Here is a 19,103-nt window from a genome sequence, read left to right as displayed (position 1 = left end):
TGAGGCTGTTCCTGTGATGCCTTCAAATCTGTTTCAGTCTGCAGTTTTTTACAGTTCAGACCCAAAGTGACTCAAACATTTACTTAAAAGAGGTTTTTGTTCGTCTGGGTTTTCCTGCTCAGCAGCTCTAAACAGGCAAAAGCAGAAAAACACAAACAGAAAGAAACAGGAAAATATGTGTTTCTGTGAACAATGCAGCAGCAAAATGAAAGACCAGGATTTATTTTTTAATGACTGACAAAAACATTAAACGATCATGTTTATTTTCACATCAATGTTCCATCGGTCCTTCTTTTACAATAAGTTTAGAAATGAAAAATACTAATAACACACCAGGAAAAAGCCAACAGCACGAGTCCTGAAAGGCTTAAAGATAAAATAAACGCACAAAGAATGAAACAAAAAGGCACAAAACCTCAAAACAAGAGTGAATTAAATCTGAGCGACACACAAAGATGCTAAAAGCCCCAAACATGAACCTGTGAGGTCATTAATACCTGTGTGTGTGCATGTTTACATGTCTTTGTGGGACCAAAATGCCCGTCCCCACAAGTTTGAAGACATTTTTGAGACTCAGAATGTGGTTTTAGTGTCAGGGACAGTCAGGTCAGGGTTAGGCATTCAGTCTTAATGGTTAGAGTAAAAGGCTGAGGAGAGCATGATGTCAAATAGATGTCCCCACAAGGATATGAAAACACAACCGTGTGTGTGTTACTGTGAATTTGTGAGACAAGTGAAGATTTCAGAATCAGTGAGAAATGTTTCACTTCCTGTTGGTGAAGAAGAGCAGACGGCCTCATTGGTCACGGCTGAGTTCATTATGTGATGGTAACAAGCTGATTATTACAGAACAGGAAACACACGTGTGCTCATCAAACACCAGCTGCTGCTGCTTTTATCAGTCTGACAACAAAACCTCACAAGAAAGAAGTTTTTGTGAGTTTGCAGCGTTCCTCTAAACTGAAAACTAAAACAGCCTGAAAATGGGAACACGCACCCACACTCGAGAGTCAGGCAGCTTAAATGTGTTTGTCTTCATCTGTAGTTACGTTTCATTGGCTGGAAATGTGCTAACTGGAATCATTCATGAGTCCAGATGAACAAAAACAAGTGTTTACTGCTCCACGCTGCACGAATCTGAATCAAAATCACTCAGACGCGCCCACGTAGGCATTCCACTAAAACCATGTGACCACCTTCACCTTTAAACCTGTCGTGAATATAAATTTAGACTTTTCACTTTATTTTGAAAGAACAGATTTGCAGGAAGTGCGGCTGCTGCAGAAACTCTTCACTTTTCACTGGCTTTAATCTTGAAGGTTTCTCCAGATGTGGAACTTTCATGCTAAACATTCAACATCTGACGACCGTCTCCGTGTAAAACACTGACAAACTCAAACTTTATACGGTAACTGACAGATTTATTCCTCCATTTTCAGGCATTTCACAATGAACTTGGATTAGTTTGGTGATTTTATTCACGTTGGTAAATAAAACCAGCCAAGAGGCTGATTCCTGCAGAGGAGGAGGCAGAGTGGAGGAATCTGCAGGTTCTGTCTCTAACACACAACCAGAGCTTCAATCATAACGAGCACATAATAAAACCATGATCCCCCTGATCGACTCTTTTAGCCTGTTTCCTCTGGATCGAACAGGATCTAACAAACCCCAGCTTCTGCTGGGACACTGGTCATGATGGGAGGAAAAAGATGGCTGCCGTGTTGCTGTTTCCTTTCTTACACCAGGGTTATACTTCCTGTATCTGTGGGTCTGAGTTTTTAATCAGAGGATGAACTTAAAGCTTTCAGTCTGCTCTACAACCCACCACCTATCCACACGTCTGCTAAGTGGACTGGAAATCAGTAAAACTTCTACCAGACTTTAGTAAATATTGCATTAAGATGAGCAGACAGATTTTAATCTCAGCATCGTGCACACAGATTTTTCAGGACACTGGAAGAGTTCCTGCCGTGGATTTAGATGTTAGTGTTGTGTGGATGATCCCATTCTGTCATCTTTGTGTTACTAACACTGATGCTTTTACACTTTAGGACCCTCGAGACCTCTGCTGCTCAGCCGTCCTGATCGCTGCCTCCACTTTAACCAGAGGCTGTAACCTCTGATCATTTCACCTGCACCGACAGTAAAACTCTTCTCCAGAACCAAACGTGCCATAAACCCATCACAGCTTCATCATCAGCTCAGTCTCAGCAACATGCAGACGACCGAGCAGCAGAAACTCTGCAGGGAACGTCTGAAGTCTGTTCTTCAGTTTTCCCAGCTCACTGTTTATTGAACATGAGACAGAAAAATAACTTCACCTTTAATGTGAAACTTTTATTGCCTGTGACATATTTGCAGGAAGTTTTCATGCTGTGATTTAGTGTCACAGCCATAAATATCACACAAGGTAAAAACTACAAGTCCCAGCATCCTCTGTGTTTAGGGAGGAGCAGTGAAACAATGTACATTTCAAATTCCTTTAATTTTAAATATGTTTATATTGTCTATCCTGTAAAATAGTCAGATGTCTATTCATATTAATGTACAGAATTCACCTGCTTGCTGCTACTACTGTAAATTCACCCAATATATATATATATATGTTCTTCCTCTACCCCCCCAATTTTTGCACATGTCGAGGAGCGTGTCAGGCTACATTTCACTGTGTGTTATACTTATATAACTATGCATGTGGCAAATAAAGAACCTTGAACCTTGAACCTTGAAAGTGAAAGTGTTGATCCTCCGTTCAGAGCAGCAGGAGGAGGAAGGTGGAGCTGATGCAGGTGAGTGTTAACATGAATATGTTTCTTCTTATGACATAAAATAATTCCACGCTGTTCGTGTCTGTGGGTGAAACGTGAGGCCGGTCGGCTCCTCTGAGCGCTGGTTTCCTGTAAGTAGAGAGGAAGTGAGTTTAGCTGAGAGAGCAGGAGGAGAGTGAGAGCTGTGCTGAGGCAGGTGAGTGTTAACACCGCTCTGACATTACTGTGTCTCTGTGGCGGGAACAACAGGCTCCGTCAGTGGAGGCAAAAATAATCAGACTTTGGTTTTTCAAAGGAAACTACTTTATGTTGGGAGAAGCCGCGCGCTCATTGGATAACGACTTGTCAATCTCAAGTTATTAGCCAATGAGCGCGCAGGTTCACAGTAAGACCCGCCCTTATCACGACGTCTTTTAAAAACTAAAATGGCGACAGAAACTTTTTTTTTTTTTTTTTTAATTAAACTTTGTTTACAAACAACAGTATAACATACAAGGCACCATAATTAATCCGATTATGTTACATCCTTGGTTGATGAGCATTATAGCAAAACAAACAAACAAACAAAACGACCAAAAAAACAACAACAACAACAACAATAAGCACAAAGCAGTCATTGAAGGACTTGAACCAAAGGCAAAAAATAACGTCCAAAAAAAGGGCAGTCGTGATTATAAAATAGGGAGGTTTTTTTTTAACATAGATTAAACTCTTTAAATAAAACAACAAGTTTATGGGCTTTCTTGTTATTCACAAGTTTCAGCGATTTAGCCCAGAGTCTAAAGTCATTCAGCCATCTGTTTATACATGGTTTAGCTTTAAAGTATCTGCATTTGTGAAGAAAAAATTTTCCCATTAACAAAATCGTCCTAATCAACAGGTCAAAATCTGCATTCTCAGCAAGTATTCCAAATTTTATTACTGTCACTGTCAAATGTGGTAACTGAATTCTCCTGTCCAAAAATTAGTAGTAAGTCCATCTGTCCCTGGGGACTTGTTTAATGCCATTTTCATGACCACCAAATCCAGTTCCTCAATTTTAAACTCTGAATCCCACAGATCTTTGAAAGGCTTGTCAATACATGGGATGAGATTATGAATTTTATCAAAGAAACTATCAGAATCAGCTGCTGAATATTCTGAGGAGTACAATTTGGAATAAAAAGTGAAGACTTCCTTTTCAATCTTTCTGAAATCTTTACATTCAGTCCCATTTATCAACAAGCTTGAGATTAGATTTCTCTGCTGTCTACACTTTTCCAGCTTACTAAAATATGATGAGTTCTTTTCTAGTGATGGGTCGTTCGCGAACGAAATGGCTCTTAGAGCCGGCTCTTTGAAGTGAACGACGGGAGCCGGCTCCTTATTGGGAGCCGTGGGGTTTTTTTTTTCTTTCTCTTGCCCTCTCACTAACCTTTTTCGCTTAATGCCACACCTGAGCCTTGTGTTTGCGCTGAGCAGAGGGGGGAGGGAAGCAAACACAGCTGTGCGTTTGTGCCCCTCCCGCCTCTGCTCAGCGCTGGGCAGAGGGGGGAGGGGCGGTAGTTACACTCACAGCAGCAGTAGAACACGAACAGAGCAGGAGGGAGAGAGAGAAAGAGAGCAACAACAAGAGACAACGTCGTCAATTTAGAAAGGTACAGTAAAGAAAATGAGTGAAGCAACCAAGAAAACAAGCAAAATCTGGAACCACTTCAATTTTATTGACAGTACAAAGGCAGAGTGTAGAGTCTGCAAGAAAAGAATTTCATATAGAGCTGGCTCCACAAACAATATGAATAGGCAAGCAGGAAGGCTCTCTCCCAAAAAATCATCCCAGGCATATATGAAAGAGAACGTGCATCACTGCAAGAGAGGGTTAAAAAAGCCACAGCAGTGTGTCTAACAACTGACAGCTGGACATCCCAAACCACCACATCCTTCTTGTCAGTTACGTGTCACTTTATTGAAAATTATAAAATGGTATCCTGTCTTCTGGATTGTTTTGAGTTCAGTGACAGACACACTTCTGAGAACTTAGCAGAAGAGCTGCTCAAAGTGGCAAAAGAGTGGGATGTGGAAAAGAAAGTGGTTTGCTGTGTTACTGACAATGCAGCTAACATAACAAAAGCAATTAAAATCCTGAAATGGACCCACCACCCATGTCTTGCGCACACAATTAACCTTGTTGTGAGAGATGCTTTGAAGGTGATGAAGCCAGCTGTGGACAAAGTGAAGGCAATAGTGGAATTTTTCCACAGAAGCACAACAGCCACACACAAGCTCAAATCTACCCAACAACAGATGGGCATGCCTGAGCTAAAGCTCAAACAAGAATGTATCACAAGGTGGAACTCAACCTTTCATATGCTAAAACGGATTCTGGAGTCCAAGGATGCTGTCATCTCTACCCTGGCAGTTATCAATGCACCGGTTGACCCTCTGAGCCATGAGGAATGGGAGGTACTACAGCAGGCATGCACTGTTTTGGAGCCATTTGAGCAGGTCACCGTGGAGATCAGTGCAGACAGGTGAGTGTGCAAATGTTATTGCATTATTATTATTATTAGTAGTAGTCGTAGTTAGTTGCATTGCTGGTATGAAAAGTAGATTAGACATGATCATAAATAATAATATACTGCTGAATTTTTAAAAAGCATAATTTTGAAACTTGTTATGTACTCTTTTTCAGCCATGTCACAGCCTCCAAAATGTTAATCCTGTGCAAGGGTCTGCAGAGAGTGACAGCTGAACACCAAACCAGAGTAACTACTGGAAAAGTGAAAGAGTTGGTGGATGCTCTCTGTGCATCCATGGACAGAAAATTCCACAGAATGGAATATAATGCTGTTCTCTCTGAAACCACCATTCTTGATCCAAGATTCAAGAAGCTGGTCTTTAATGACAACAGAGCGGTGGATGAAGCTCTTCAGAGAATAACTGCAGCAGCAAGATCCAGCCAACCAACTCCACTGCCAGGGAACCAAGAGGGAGAAGAGGCAGAAGAGGATGAACAAAAGGAGCAACAAGCATCTGCTGTTTGGAGGTTCTTTGAAGAACGAGCAAATAGAGACACTACCAGAAGGAATCCCTCAGCAGATGTAATACTGGAAGTGAGATCCTACATTGATGAGCCCCTTTGCCAGAGAAGTGCAGATCCACTGAGCTGGTGGGAGACAAAGGCTTATACTTATCCACGTCTTACCCAGGTGATGACACGGAGACTTTGCATTGTAGCAACATCAGTCCCCTCAGAGAGAATCTTCTCCAAAACAGGACAGATAATGAATGACAGAAGAAACCGGATCAGCTCCTCAAAGCTAAGGCACTTGATATTCCTGAATGCCAACCTTTCCGTCAATTAAAGATCTGGTTGTTCATGTTTTCTTTTTGTTTTGCATATTTTAATTGATATTTTATTGTGTTGTGGTTTGTAGTGTTTTGTGTTCTTTCGTTTTGAATTGGTTTAAAAGGAAAAAAGCTGAAAATTTAAAAGGAAAAAAGTTGAATTGTAAATAGTTGGTTTTTGTACTTATAATTTATTTTTTTTTACATTTTGTGTGCTGTGAATAAATACAAGAATATTTATATGATAAACATTTATAAATAAAAAAGACATTTTTTACATTAGTAGTTCATTGTGTGCATGATTTTATATTGTTGTTAATAATAAATTACTTAAAGCAATAAAACAACCTGAAGAGCCGGTTCGGAGCCGAAAGAGCCGGCTCTTTTTAGTGATCTGAGCCGAAAGAGCCGGTTCTCTAAAAAGAGCCGGAAATCCAATCACTATTCTTTTCACCTGCCTCAATCCACTTGGCTCTCGATCTTATAAAGGCACCGTGGGCTTTCTCTAGGTAAAGATCGTCCAATTTAGTTTGTAACTCCATCAATTTATTCTTCTCTTGCACGTTTAGTTTTTCTTTACTACAGCACTGAGTTATTTCACGGAGTAAATTACTTTCATATTCCCGTTTTTCCCTGTTCAGTTCTTTGCAGAATTTTATAGTGAATTCTCTGATTTTGAATTTAACAAATTCCCATTTCTGTATATTACCCACTACTGAGTCATCATTTTTTATATCTGTAATTATATGTCTAATTTTATCACAATACTTGTCCTTATTTAAAAGGCTGGCATTAAATTTCCAATATCCTCTGCTACTACGTCTCATCCTTGTTGGTTCTAAGACAAGATCAATGAAACAGTGATCAGAAAGGGGTGCATTGGAGATTTTAGATTGTGAAGTACACCTCAAAATGTCGCTCCTTTCTGATTAAGCATTCTGCTGCTTCTTGCCCTATGATTGCTGTATCTTCTCTTATTTAGTGAATTGTTAGTGTTAGCAGCATAAAGTTGAGGTTTTACCGTTGTTCACGAACTTTCTGTGCAGAACTCGGTAGAGAGCGTCTACTCACTCCGCCATTTGGCACACCCCCGATCGGGTTGTGACAGTGTCCAAATTCATCGGCTGCATCCTCCCGAGGACCCGGCCTTCGCGGCGTACGTGGGCTGGGTCCTCAGAAGGTTGGATATGCTGGAAGTAAACGGCTGGGGAAATTGGACAGTCTAGCCTTCTGATTAGCGTCACCGCTGTCTCGGTGGAGTTTAATAAACTCAGCCGTCTGCTCCTTGCTATCTGCAATATAACAGGACACTGGAGTAAATTCTCGACCGTCTCATACTTCTGTTTAATCAGTTTTCTGTTTGATGTTTATTCAGCTGTGTAAAAACCAAGGAGGAACCCACCCGGGGGATTAATAAAGTTTTATTTTATCTAATCTAATCTAATAACTTTAATCTCAGCCAAACCGATTTACTCACGAACAAACAAAACACTGAAAAAAGCCAAACAATAACATTTTTAGGTTGTCTAAGTGACTTATGCAGGCACGTGCAGAGGGGGGGCTGGAGGGGCTTGAGCACCCGCCCCTTTCCTGATGGGTGCCCAAAGTGCCCTTTTGTTGAGGCAACTTTTAAAAAACTTTTTTTTTTTTTTTTTTTTTTTTTTTATGTGTGTGTGCGTGCGGAGTCCTGTCTGTGCCCCTCAACAATAATATTTAACTATTAATCATAGTTTTGCTAAATAAAGGGATCTGGCTTGCATCAGTCACATGATCACATTTAACCAATGATCGCCCTTGACGGCAGAACGCGCTGGTTACGAGCCGGGAACGAGCTCACAAAGAGCACGCGCATTTGTTGCGGTCCGGAGCTGTAGGAGAAACACAAGTTAACTCAGAGACACAGACTGATGCGACAAACCCAGTAAGTAGGTGTACAGCGTACACTGTAGTGTGTAGCACACAGGAGTATTGGCTTATTACGTACACGTTGGTAAGTTGTCTTGTGGCAATTTGACGAACTGAAACAAACGAGCGTGCTGTGTGTGCAACAGCGTGACAAACATTACCTGTCCTTTTATTAACTGCACAAGTAGTGCTGGTCATAGCTGCTGGCTCACTGTGTAAGGCTGTCATAGGTCTGTAGCTCTGTCACCGTTTTAGTGAACATATTTAGTTTTAAAGTAAGTTACAGAGCATTTCCTGCCTTTCTGAGGGGATTATATTTCACTAAAAAACGATCTAATATGCATGTCCACATAATTATGCATTATTATAATTATAATATATTAAAAACACGCTGTATTTTAAAGAACATACATTAAGATGCAGATTATATTAGATTTATATTTTAAATAAGACAAAATTTGGATTTTACAGCAGTAAAATTATTGTATCTCTGCAGTTTAAACATGTAATAAGCTTTGCCCTGCACAGAGTGGATAGTGAAACAAATGGAATCATCATAAATACATTATTTCATATTTATTACTTCCCCCTCCTCTTTGCTTTTTTATTGTAGCTCTAGTAATAAATAATAATGTAAGGATTCTGGATCAGCACCGTGATGCCCATAGTATATACAGTATTCTGAAGAAGGTCTAAAATGCATGAAATGTGCATGAAGTGTGATTTTTATCCTGGTGGAAGCAAAACAGCAAAAGTCAGAGTGAGTTCATGACGATGTTTATGTGAAGCGTAGTTTGGATCTTCTTTTGCTGCTGGTTCAGTCAATATTGTTTGGAGAGAGATAAAACTAACAGCTTTAGAATCAGCGTAAAAAGGACGTAAACACAAAGCGCGGAGCCGCCGAAACATCAGAATCAGCGAGCTGTCGGCTTTCAGCCCCGACCGTGTCCGTGCCATCGGGTGAGAAAGGCGACATCTCACTGATTCTGATGCGTCGGCGGCTCCGCGCTTTGTGTTTACGTCTTTGTGCAGAATCCGTGTTCCTGCTCTCATTTACTGTTTCAGCTGTTTGGTGGTTGTTAAAGTTTTGTGAGGTTTAACCTGAGATTCTGGCGTTTCGGGCAAAATAAAATTATATTAAAAAATCGATTCAGGATTTTAATGCATCGATATCACGTTATCCAAGCCAGAATCGATTTTAATTGATAAATCGATTATCAAAACCCACCACTAGTCGCAAATTATAGACCCATCTCACATCTGTCTTTTTTATCTAAAATCTTTGAAAAAGTGCTTTTTAAGCAGCTCACTGAGCATCTGTCAACTAACAATCTGTTTGAACCATTTCAGTCTGCTTTTAGACCAAATCACTCCACAGAAACAGCTTTAGTCAAAGTGGTAAATGATCTGCTGGTAAATGCAGACAACAATCGCACTTCAGTTTTATTACTGCTGGATCTAAGTGCTGCGTTTGACACTGTGCATCACTGCATTTTATTGGATAGGCTTGAACATTTTATTGGAATTACAGGAAATGTTTTATCATGGCTGAGATCTCACCTGTTTGGGAGGTCTCAGACTGTTAGTTTTAAAAACGATCTCTCCGAGACTTGTGCAGTGAGGCATGGGGTCCCTCAGGGCTCCATACTGGGACCATTGCTGTTTTCTATGTACCTGCTGCCTCTTGGTGTTCTTTTACGTTCTTTTAATGTAACCTTTCATTGTTACGCTGATGACCTGCAGCTTTATGTTCCTTTAACCATTGGAAATTGTGCTGAAGTCTCTAAACTAGAATGTTGTTTATCTGCAATTAAGGGCTGGTTATCAGATAATTTCTTGCTCCTAAATACTGATAAGACAGAGGTGATGGTCATTGGGCCACACAAATTTCAGCACTTGTCCCAAAATTTGATCTTGAGAATTGATGACAGTGTCATAAATTGCAGGAACAAGGTAAAAAACTTGGGCGTGTGGTTCGACATGGTGCTCTCTTTCGAATCTCATGTAAAAGAGATAACAAAGACCGCCTTTTATCATTAGAGGAACATCAGCCAGAATCAGACAAGTTTTGTCAAGCGACACTGCAGAGGTTCTTGTCCATGCATTTGTGTCTTCCCGTATTGATTATTGCAATGCTCTTCTTTCTGGCCTACCAAAGAAAAGTTTTAGAGGTCTGCAGATGGTGCAAAATGCAGCTGCTCGCATTTTAACAAGAACTGGGAAATTTGAGCACATTACCCCTGTTCTGAGATCTCTTCACTGGCTACCTTGTCAGGTTCGAGCAGATTTTAAGGTCCTGCTGCTCACCTACAAGGCTTGGCACCTTCATACCTCTCCGACCTTTTACACCTTTATGTTCCATCTCGTGCTCTCCGATCTCAGGACTCTGGTCTTCTAAAAGTTCTTAGAGCCAGAAAAAAGACAATTGGAGAGCTTTTTCTTTTCATGCCCCGTTTCTGTGGAACAACCTCCTACAAGATATTCGGCAGGCTGCTCTGTGGAGGTTTTTAAAACCAAGTTGAAGACACATTTGTTCACCCGATCCTACATGTCTTAATTCTATGGCTTTTAGTTTTTACATTTTTATTGTTTTTAACTTGTATTGTGTCTTTTACCTGTATTGCTATGTATCGCTTTTATTTAATTTATCTCTTTAGTTGTACAGCACTTTGTTTGAAAGCGCTTTATAAATAAAGTTATTATTATTATTATTATTACAAGGTCCACGTTTACGGGAACATCTGCTACAGATATGGGAGAATATTTGATTTCTATTGTAGACAGAAGCCACGGGTGTGTTCAGTCAAACGTTTAGAATAAACTTTGGTCTATAAATGTGTTTCATGATTTATTTTTAATTCCAACTGCTTATTTGTACTATGCTTTCATTTCAGAGTGCAATGAGAAATAAAAAGGATATTTTCAATAAAACTGTCACGATCCTGGGTCTGTGACTCAGTGTTTTCTGTTTTGTATTGTTAATCTTTGATTTCATGATGTATCTTTGTTTATTCTTACGTTTTGGTTCTGTGTTTTGTTGTACCTCTAAGTTCAGTCTTTGTATTTCCTGCTTTGTTGTGAAGGTCCGTGTCTCATGTCAGTGTGTTTAGTTTGCGTTTCCTCTGTCTCGTCTTGTCAATCACTCCCAGCTGTGTCCTCCTTCTGTGTCTCATTCCCTCGTTATCCCTCTGTGTATTTAAACCTTGTGTTTGCCTCTGTTAGTTGCTGGTTCGTCTGCGTATCTGTCAGGGTCCTGGGTCTCCTGATCTAGTGGTTTCAGTTCTTTGTGATTTTTGTATTATGTCGTTTGTGAGTTATTCTATGCTTCCTAGGTTTTGATTCCCTGCCCCCCTTGTTTCTCTGTGCGCTCTGTTCTGTGTTTAGTCTTCTCTGTCCATTTGTTCCGCCCTGTGTTGTTGCCTTCTGTGTCTCCCTCTGTGTAACTGTCTATATAGTGATGTGTTGTGGTGCTTTGCTCCCACCCCTTGTGTTCCGTGTTTTCGTCTTCCCTTCGTGTACTTCTTCATATTCGTGTACTATTAGTTTTTAGGTTTTTGCTTAGTTTCCATGCTCACCTTCGCCATTTCTGTTTGTATCACCATGTGATGAATAAACTCACTTGCATCTGAGCTGCCTGCATAAAGGGTCCTTTGATAATTTACACACGGCTCGCAAACCGTGACAAAAACACTGGAAAAATTGGGGTGTTCTAAAACGTTTGACGGGTAGTGTATATATTTAGTTTATATATTTTCTTTATTTATAATAGTTTGTTTTATATTGTAGCAAAGTGTTACTTGGATACTTCTCTATGTGCTTCTTTATATGCAATTTTGTTGCATTCTGAGCCTTAGAAATTTATTGTGATGAACTGCTGTTAGAATCAAGTTAAATTCTGATAAATCAGACAATTACCTCTCCAGCTGTTGTTACAGTCTTTGTTTATCGGATCCTTACAGGGTAAAAGATGACGACACCTAAAGAAATCCTTCTGGGGACTTTGGAGGATTTGGGACGTGATGACTTTGAAAAATTCAAGTGGCATCTGAAGAACGGGTCTGTAGAAGGTTTACCAGCAATCCCAGTGAGTAAACTGGAGAATGCAGAGAGGACGGACATAGTGGATCTGATGTTTGATACCTACTCTATCAACACTTTTCAAGTTGCTAAAAATCTTTTGGGGAGGATAAACAAGAATGATCTGTTGGAGAATTTAAATAAAACCATGCCAGAACCCACAGGTAAGTCAGGGAATGACTAAACAAAAAACACATAAACAATAAAAACATTAGTTAACATTACACAGGTGCCATTAAAATCCATATAAATAATAACTCCAAAACACTTGCCAACACTTTCAGGAGTGAGAGACTGCAGAAAGCCAACAGTTTGTGTTTTATGCATCTGCACAAATAACCTCCTGTGTACACACATGAATATCTGCTCTTTGGGTTGGTTTGATTAAAATGGGACCAGCAGCAGGTTTTCTGCCCATTTTACAGATTTATATTGTCAGATTGGTTTTAGAGCTGTTTTATCAACATAAATGAGGCCAGATAACACACACCAATGAGTTAAACTGCAGGAATGTCTTAAAGACAGAAAGACCTGGATGGCCGCTAACTTTCTGCTTCTTAATTCAGATCAAACTGAGGTTATTGTACTCGGCCCTGAAAATCTTAGAAATATGGTATCTAAGCAGATTCTTACTCTGGATGGCATTACCTTGGCCTCCAGTAACACTGTGAGGAACCTTGGAGTCATTTTTGACCAGGACATGTCCTTCAACGCACATATTAAACAAATATGCAAGACTGCTTTCTTCCATTTGTGCAACATCTCTAAAGTTAGAAATATCCTGTCTCAGAGTGACGCTGAAAAACTAGTTCTGTCATGGTCCTGGGTCGTTCAGCGTTTTGTTTCATTTTTGGTATCACCTTGTGTACTTTGTGTTAATTCTGATTTTGTATTAGTTCTTAGGTTGATCTCTACCTGTGTCTTTCCTCTGTGTTCTGTTCGTGTCCCCGAGTTTGTGTTGTAAAACAGTCTGTTTCCTGTTTTACTTTGAAGGTTTGTGTCTCGTCTTGTGAATTAGGATCAGCTGTGCTCCCCTCCTGTGTGTCATTCCCTCATTACCTTGTGTGTATTTATAGTATGTGTCTGCCTGTGTTCCTCGTTGTGTCGTCTGCATTACTGTGTTAATCAGTGTTACTACTCGTCTCTCTATCCAGCCTTCTTTGTGTCATCTCTGTGTATTCCCCGCTGTCCTTATGTTTTCAGGTTTGTCTGTTACAGTGGCTTGCAAAAGTATTCGGCCCCTTGAACTTTTCCACATTTTGTCACATTACAGCCACAAACATGAATCAGTTTTATTTGAATTCCAGGTGAAAGACCAACACAAAGCGGTGTACACGTGAGAAGTGGAATGAGAATCATACATGACTCCAAACATTTTTTACAAATAAATAACTGCAAAGTGGGGTGTGCGTAATTATTCAGCCCCCTTTGGTTTGAGTGCAGTCAGTTGCACATAGACGTTGCCTGATGAGTGCTAATGACTAAATAGAGTGCACCTGTGTGTAATCGAACAAGGCCGAACAAGGAGAGTGCTGATCCGAAATGCAGCCAAGAGGCCCATGGTGACTCTGGACGAGCTGCAGAGATCTACAGCTCAGGTGGGGGAATTATTAGTCGTGCACTGCACAAAGTTGGCCTTTATGGAAGAGTGGCAAGAAGAAAGCCATTGTTAACAGAAAACCATAAGAAGTCCCGTTTGCAGTTTGCCACAAGCCATGTGGGGGACACAGCAAACATGTGGAAGAAGGTGCTCAGGTCAGATGAGACCAAAATGGAACTTATTGTTCAAAATGCAAAACGCTATGTGTGGTGGAAAACTAACACTGCACATGACTCTGAACACACCATCCCCACTGTCAAATATGGTGGTGGCAGCATCATGCTCTGGGGGTGCTTCTCTTCAGCAGGGACAGGGAAGCTGGTCAGAGTTGATGGGAAGATGGATGGAGCCAAATACAAGGCAATCTTGGAAGAAAACCTCTTGGAGTCTGCAAAAGACTTGAGACTGGGGCGGAGGTTCACCTTCCAGCAGGACAACGACCCTGAACATAAAGCCAGGGCAACAATGGAGTGGTTTAAAACAAAACATGTCCATGTGTTAGAACGGCCCAGTCAAAGTCCAGATCTAAATCCAATCCAGAATCTGTGACAAGATCTGAAAACTGCTGTTCACAAACGCTGCCCATCTAATCTGCCTGAGCTGGAGCTGTTTTGCAAAGAAGAATGGGCAAGAATTTCAGTCTGTAGATGTGCAAAGCTGGTAGAGACAGACCCTAAAAGACTGGCAGCTGGAACTGCAGCAAAAGCTGGTTCTACAAAGTATTGACTCAGGGGGCTGAATAATTACGCACACCCCACTTTGCAGTTATTTATTTGTACAAAATGTTTGGAATGATGTATGATTTTCGTTCCACTTCTCACGTGTGCACCACTTTGTGTTGGTCTTTCACCTGGAATTCCACTAACATTGATTCATGTTTGTGGCTGTAATGTGACAAAATGTGGAAAAGTTCAAGGGGGCCGAATACTTTTGCAAGCCACTGTAGTGTGGTTTATGTTTAGTTCTGCCCTCACCTTGGTTTGTTCACTGTAAATAAAACCTCACTCGCATCTCCACCACTGTCTGCAACTTGGGTCCTCATTTAACTCCACCGCACGACTGCTGCCCCAGCCGTGACAAGTTTATGCATTTATTACGTCAAGGCTGGATGACTGTAATTCATTATTATCAGCAAGTCCTAAAAACTCGCTGAAAAGGCTTCAGTTAATCCAAAATGCTGCAGCAAGAGTCCTGACAGGGACTAGAAAGAGAGAGCAGATTTCTCCTGTATCGACTTCCTGTTAAATCCAGAATTGAATTCAAAATCCTGCTCCTCACATACAAGGTCTTAAATAATCAGGCCCCATCTTATCTTAATGACCTTGTAGTACCATATCCCCCTATTAGAGCACTTCGCTCTCGCTCTGCAGGCCTACTTGTTGTTCACAGAGTATTTAAAAGTAGAATGGGAGGCAGAGCCTTCAGTTTTCAGGACCCAAAAAGATAGTTGGGGTTTTTTCTGTTGTATTATTGTAGGTTCTTTATCTTACAATATAAAGCACATTGGGGTGACTGTTGTTGTTATTTGGAGGAATTAATAAAAAAAACTTTTATACTTAAAATTCTTTCATTTATTCTACATATTTATTCATTACTGGCTCCATAGTGTTGTTTATGTAATATGTGAAATGTTGCTAGTATTGATTTGGTGCTGTATAAATAAACACAATTAAATCAAATGTGTCTCTATAAAACCTGCCCTCAGTTATAACCCAAGTGTCAGGGCTCAATGGCTCATGAAAAGGAATGGAGTCAAGCACAGAACCAAAAAACGGAGGCTGAGTGACTTTTAACAGAAATGTATTTTACTAGATTTCTTGACGGAGAAAGCTGAATCACGGCTAAATTCAACAGCAAGCGAGGTATTATGAGAAGTGCAGAGCTGAGGCCAGAACATAAGCTGAGGCAGGTCAAAGGAACAACAGGGGCAGAATCGGGCGAATAGAAACTATCCAGGATCACTGGAACAAAGGAGATAATAATCAGAGTGATCCACAGTGTAGTGAATGAGTCCAAGATTTAAAAACTAAGAGGTGTTACGTGGCTGCAGGTGGAGATCAGCTGGAGGAGGAGATGAATTAAATCTGGGTACAGAGTGAGATGTGGGTGCACAGGGAGGCAGGCAGGTGAGGATGGCAGTTTGCAAGAGTGAGTTTTCCCAGCAGTGGCAGGCCAGAATCCTGAGGCGTGACTTATGGCGAGAGTTGGAAGATGTATCCAGGTGCCGACTAGGGAACAGGAAAAGAGGGTTACGCGAAACAAGCTGAGGAGCACAAGACAAAATGTGAGGCAGAGAACTGACTGTGCTAAGCACACAATCTGGAGAAGGTTCATTGTGAGTGCTGCTCATAGATACTGCCGGAGTAATTGGCAACAGGTGAGGAGCAGGGAGGAGTGAGGAGGGCTCCACCCAGGCGAGGAGAGCTGATGCTGTGGAAAGTTACTCAGACTCACCCGGATCATGACACCAAGAGTCCAGTGAACTGAACACATAACCACAGTAACCAGAATGCAGTTTTCTCATTTGTGTCATTTGCTGTTTATTCATGCAGAGATTCTCACTGAGTGTCAGCTCAAACTCAAGTCAGACCTGAAGCAGAAGTTCCAGTGTGTGCTCGAGGGGATTTCTACAACAGAAAACCCGACCCTCCTGAGTCAGTTCTACACAGAGCTCTACATCACAGGGGGAGGGACTGCAGAGGTCAATGATGAACATGAGGTCAGACAGATTGAAACAGCATCCAGGAAACCAGACAGACCAGAAACAACCATCAGACAAGAAGACATCTTTAAACTCCCACCTGGAAGAGATAAACCAATCAGAACAGTGCTGACAATGGGAGTGGCTGGCATTGGGAAAACAGTCCTAACACAGAAGTTCACTCTGGACTGGGCTGAAGACAAAGCCAACCAGGACATCCAGTTCATGTTTCCATTCACTTTCAGAGAGCTGAATCTGCTGAAAGAGGAAAAGTTCAGCTTGGTGGAACTTGTTCATCACATCTTTACTGAAACCAAAAAAGCAGGAATCTACATCTTTGAAGACTTCCAGGTTGTGTTCATCTTTGATGGTCTGGATGAGTGTCGACCTCCTCTGGACTTCCACAAAACTGCAATCCTGACTGACCCTAGAAAGTCCACCTCAGTGGATGTGCTGCTGATAAACCTCATCAGGGGGAAACTGCTTCCCTCTGCTCGCCTCTGGATAACCACACGACCTGCAGCAGCCAATAAGATCCTTTGTGACATTGTTGACATGGTGACAGAAGTCAGAGGGTTCACTGACCCACAGAAGGAGGAGTACTTCAGGAAGAGATTCGGAGATTCGGAGCAGGCCAGCAGCATCATCTCCCACATCAAGACATCACGAAGCCTCCACATCATGTGCCACATCCCAGTCTTCTGCTGGATCACTGCTACAGTTCTGGAGTTTGTCATGAAGAACAAAGAGAGTCAAGATCTGCCTAAGACTCTCACAGAGCTCTACCTACGCCTTGTGCTATTTCACCTAAAAACAAAGGACATCAAGTATGATGGAGGAGCTGAGACAGATTCATGCAGGAAGATCATTGAGTCTCTGGGAAAACTGGCCTTTGATCAGCTGCAGAAAGGAAACCTGATCTTCTATGAATCAGACCTGACAGAGTGTGGCATCGATATCAGAGCAGCCTCAGTGTACTCAGGAGTGTTCACACAGATCTTTAAAGCTGATGAGTGCCACATGTTCAACAACGTTGTTTACTGTTTCATCCATCTGAGCATTCAGGAGTTCTTTGCTGCTCTTCATGTCTATCTGACCTTCATCAACTCTGGAGTCAACCTGCTTAAGAAACAATCTCCTCTCTTTAAAATCTTCCAGAAAACACTTACTGTAAAAGACTTCTACCAGAGTGCTGTGGACAAAGCCTTAGAGAGTCCAAATGGACACCTGGACTTGTTCCTCCGCTTCCTCCTGGGTCTTTCACTGCAGACCAATCAGGATCTCCTATGCATGCTGACACAGACAGGAAGTAGCTCACAGACCAATCAGGAAACAGTTCACTACATCAAGAAGAAGCTCAGTGGGAAACTGTCTGCAGAGAAAAGCATCAACCTGTTCCACTGTCTGAATGAACTGGATGATCGTTCTCTAGTGGAGGAGATCCAACAGTCCCTGAGTTCAGGACGTCTCTCCACAGATCAACTGTCTCCTGCTCAGTGGTCGGCTCTGGTCTTCATCTTACTGTCATCAGATCTGGATGAGTTCGACCTGGAGAGATACTCCCGTTCAGAGAAGGCATTGTTGAAGCTGCTGCCAGTGGTCAAAGCATCCAAGAAAGTGCTGTAAGTGAATCTATGAACAAATATGTTTAATAATGCTAGATGAATAAAATAATATGTCTCCATTGTTATTCTTCCTCAGGCTGAGTTGTTGTGTACTCTCAAAAAGAAGCTTTGAAGCTTTGTCTGAAATTCTCAGCTCCCCATCCAATCATCTGAGAGAGCTGGACCTGAGCTGGAACTACCTGCAGGATTCAGAATTGGATTTGCTGTGTGTTGGACTAAAGAGTCCTGACTGTAAACTTGAAACTCTCGGGTAAGGATACAGACTTTTTGACACTTTTTGACTCTTAAATCTGTAAGTTTATCTTGATGCGGACGTTCAAAGTCAGCACAATTTTCCTTTTAAGTTCCTGAGTTTATATTTTTGACTGTCAGGTTGTCTGGACAGATGTTTTTATTTTATTTTATTTTTTTACTTGTCCCTAAAGTCAGAACTAAACCCACATGTAGATGACTTTCTGTTACTGGAGCAGCCTTCCTGAAGACAGCAGTGTGTTTTCATGCTTTTAAAGCCAAACTCACCTTTCAGACCTGGCTTTCATTTATTATCTATTTTTGTTTGTTTATTATTTATTTATTTCTACTGTTTAACTACTGCTCACATCTGTTATCCTCCTTTTTAATTGTTCATTTCTTTTTACCCAGTGTTTCTATATTGCACTTTGTATTTGTCATCTATATTTATCATGCACTACTTTGCTCATTTATTGTTTGGTTTTAATGTTATTAAATTCCGGTCCTTTGGTATTCTTTACGGCCAAAAAGACACGGCTCAAAAGTGGTCTTTTTACTTTAAAAAATTATCTTTATTTTACATATCCGGATATGGAGACCTGAACACACAACCCCAGGTCTGAAGCACAAAACAGGAAGCCTAGTCATTTATATAGACGTCACACACACTTTAAGTTTCGATCAAACACTCTGCTTAGTTTCACTTTTTGCCTGCAAAAGCATGTAATTTCCTGTCAGTCCTGTCGGCACAGAGTGTACTCAGAGTTGGGCCTTTCTTATAAAGCAATATAATCAGCATATAAGTATTTAAGATTATAAATTTAAACCTCAACAATGTTCTTACCTGGTCTCTGGTTTGTTTGTTTGTT

At 41.0% G+C, this 19,103-nt stretch overlaps 1 protein-coding gene across 1 annotated transcript; it reads left to right on the top strand.

Moving 5' to 3' along the window:
- Positions 1-11,967: 11,967 nt before the first annotated feature.
- LOC146606973 (NLR family CARD domain-containing protein 3-like) lies at positions 11,968-18,004 on the top strand. The gene is made up of 2 exons (XM_085349118.1): positions 11,968-12,241; positions 16,230-18,004. Exons 1-2 carry the CDS (start codon positions 11,968-11,970, stop codon positions 18,002-18,004), a joined length of 2,049 nt encoding a protein of 682 aa, XP_085205244.1.
- Positions 18,005-19,103: the final 1,099 nt, after the last annotated feature.

Source organism: Diplotaxodon limnothrissa, unplaced genomic scaffold (assembly GCF_057381915.1).
Source record: "Diplotaxodon limnothrissa isolate DT_005_m unplaced genomic scaffold, D_limnothrissa_male_GT1.1 unmapped_scaffold_1, whole genome shotgun sequence".
Classification (NCBI taxonomy): Eukaryota; Metazoa; Chordata; class Actinopteri; order Cichliformes; family Cichlidae; genus Diplotaxodon; species Diplotaxodon limnothrissa.
This window is presented reverse-complemented; position numbering and strand designations above follow the sequence as displayed.